The sequence below is a fragment of the Apis dorsata genome, unplaced genomic scaffold (genome assembly GCF_000469605.1).
Source record: "Apis dorsata unplaced genomic scaffold, Apis dorsata 1.3 scaffold_263, whole genome shotgun sequence".
In the NCBI taxonomy this organism is placed as follows: domain Eukaryota; kingdom Metazoa; phylum Arthropoda; class Insecta; order Hymenoptera; family Apidae; genus Apis; species Apis dorsata.
The window spans coordinates 75,152-77,822 of NW_006263541.1; the positions used below are offsets into that span (position 1 = coordinate 75,152).

General features: G+C 52.8%; 1 protein-coding gene across 3 annotated transcripts in view; it reads right to left on the reverse strand.

Moving 5' to 3' along the window:
• Positions 1–2,671, reverse strand: part of LOC102674444 (serine/threonine-protein kinase GIN4-like) — a 15,102-nt gene that overhangs the window by 10,924 nt on the left and 1,507 nt on the right. The window contains exons 1-4 of one of the 3 annotated variants that reach the window (XM_031510785.1): positions 2,420–2,665; positions 1,910–2,333; positions 335–547; positions 135–273 (exon numbers count right to left, since the gene is read on the reverse strand). In XM_031510785.1, coding sequence (XP_031366645.1) covers positions 135–273; positions 335–547; positions 1,910–2,211 — 654 coding nt within the window. In that variant the 5' untranslated portion in view covers positions 2,212–2,333; positions 2,420–2,665. Of the gene's footprint in view, positions 1–134; positions 274–334; positions 548–1,909; positions 2,334–2,419; positions 2,666–2,671 lie in introns of those variants that run through there. The other 2 variants (XM_031510784.1, XM_006616408.2) reach the window with 2 other exon arrangements.

The following is a 2,671-nucleotide window of genomic DNA, read 5'->3' on the forward strand; positions in this document are numbered from 1 at the left end:
GCTAGGAGAATTTTGGTTTGAAGAAACGATCGGAACTATCGTGTGACGGTATCGTTGAGCGGGTCTCGGTTCCGGGATCCGGATATACGAGAAGCGTGACAAGTTCGTTTCGACCTTTTATGGGTCGAACTTACCTTGATGTCCAAATGGGCGATATTTCTCTGGTGGAGGTAGGCGAGTCCTTCTACTAGCTGCCTCACAAAGTGCACCACGTCACCTTCGAGGGGCACCAAATCGCCGTCGATGAGGGTCTGCATATCGCCTCCGGGGGCGCTGCAAAGTTCAAAGTTCGATCAGATTCGATCAGACTCGGATGAGAGACATAAATACTCACTATTCCATCACGAGGATGATCTCCTTGGGGGTCTCGTACACGTCGTGAAGACGGACGACGCGTGGCGATTGGGAGCAGAGGGACAGCAAAGCTATCTCGTGCCTCAGCTCCGCGCTGCAGTCCGCGTTGAACCGATTTCTCGAGGAGTATTTCGCCGCGTACAGGATCCCCGTCGATCGGGATCGGCACCGATAAACTTTCGCCCATTGTCCGCTGCGAAACAAACGTCCAGGAAATAAATTAATCGGAGGGGGGAAGTGGAGGAGGAGGAGAAGGGGGGGGATCTCTTAAAGCGCGCGATTAAAATACGCGCCGGCTCGTAAAGTGGCCGAGAGGACAGCCGTGAAATTAGCCGACAGCCGGATTTTTACGATCGCCTCGAAGAATTTCGAGCGCCTCTCTCGCCCGGCAAGGTCGACGCCGCGGCGCCTGGCAAGGCTGCGTTTTTAAAAACGACGCAGCTGTTCAACTGCTCGGTTGCGCAAAACGTCCCACCACACATCGGATCGTGAAACGTCTTCTTCTTCGTGGCGAATCTCGAAGGTTCGAGGCGATCGAGTCAAAAATACTCTCTTCCCCGGAGAAGAATCCTTCTTCTTCTTCTTCTTCTTCTTCTTTCATCCCGGAAACGCGAGCGCGCGCGCGCTCGCTTCGTAAATTTCCAGGGAGAAAGTAGACGCCCTTGCTTGGACGCCCGCAATCCTCCTTCCCCCCTCTCTCCTCCCTTGCCACCGATTCGCAATTTCACCGACGTCCTTTTGGTCCAGATAAGCGCGACAGTCGAAACGAGGATCCGATAGCGGGTGCAATTAACTTTAATCGTTTCCAATTTGAACAAGAAAAGAGGGGAGAGGGGAGGGTCTCTCTCACCCTCGCACGATTCAAGGCGTTTCTACAGTAAGTAAATTACCAGATGTGGCATCGAACTCGTGGATATATCGCGCGTTATTTACAGTCGTTGACACATCGCGCGTCAAACAATTGGATATGAGAGAGTATCGATGTTAGGAAAGTTGGACGATATGTTCCACGCTTTCGTTCCCCTCGAATTAATTCCCCCCCGTTTTCGCTCGTTTTTTGCGCGTCTCGACCTGTTTTTAGCCGTGCCCGTTAACGAGGCAGTCGCGACTCGAAAAAACCACCCTTCGAAACTTGCTAATTCGAGGCGAGTAGGTTTGCAAAGTTTCGAATTCCCGTCCCTCCTCCTGTTTCGAAACCGACTTTCCAAAGTTAAAGATGCGAAGTCACGGATTGTCGAACGAATTATTCAAACCGGTATTGATACAATATTCGAGGTAACAAATTGGGAGTTTCGAATTAAAGATCGGTATGCGAGAGTGGGTGAAAAGTTTAAGGCATGTTGCATCTAGGAATAAACGTATCCGTTGATTTCGACGGCCCCACTGGCCCAAGAGGCTCGAGTACCGCGCTACCAGATGGTGGCCAGAACAGAACAACGACGATTCATCGGTGATCGCTAAAAAGAGAAAAAGGGGGAGGGGGAATTGCTCCACGCGTGTCGCCTTCTCGAACGACGATATTATCGAGGGCCGCCTGTCAACGGTGAACTCTTACTTCGCGAATGGTTTTGGATCGATCTCGTAATGCTCCGTGATGGGCCCCGTCTTCACCACTCTGGCGAGCTGGGCCTCCTGCACGAGAACCAACCCCTCCTTCACGTGTTTCTCGCTCCACTGCACTCTGCACCTTCCCCTGCACCTCTCCTCGCTCCCCGCTCCCCGCTCGTCACCGCGCTTCGCCTTCGCGCTCGCGCACTTCCCCGACGAGGCCTGCAAGTTTCGACGCTGAGCCCGTGGCGACGTCCTCCTCGCGGATGACATGGTCGGTGACTGATGATGGTTCGTCTGATAAATCATCGCCGGTCCTGGCTTCGCTTCGTTAACGCCCCGATAACTCGCCTCGACGAACCCGATCAAGCATAACGACAGGCTCCGCTCGAGGATGGTAGCTCGATCACCCGGGCCCAGGGCATCGAACGCTGCAACATTCAGATTTTCGAATCGAGAAAAACTGTGATAAACTAAAAACTTGAATATTTCTATTCCTTTATATATATATTTATACCTGCGCTCGATTTCCCGACAGCCTCGAGATACACGACGACGGATAGGCTGCTTACTTTCGATTTCACCTGGGGAGAGGACGAGGGAAGAAGAATTGGAAGAGGGAATTGTTGGAACGCACAGGTTCGAACACGAACGTTCACCGCATCTCGAGTTCACCGATAAGATGATGTCCGCATCTCGAGGTGAGCGACAGGGCTCGTCGTTCCTGCGAGAGATCGCGAGCTTGACGGTCGAGCGCCGCGGCAGAAAC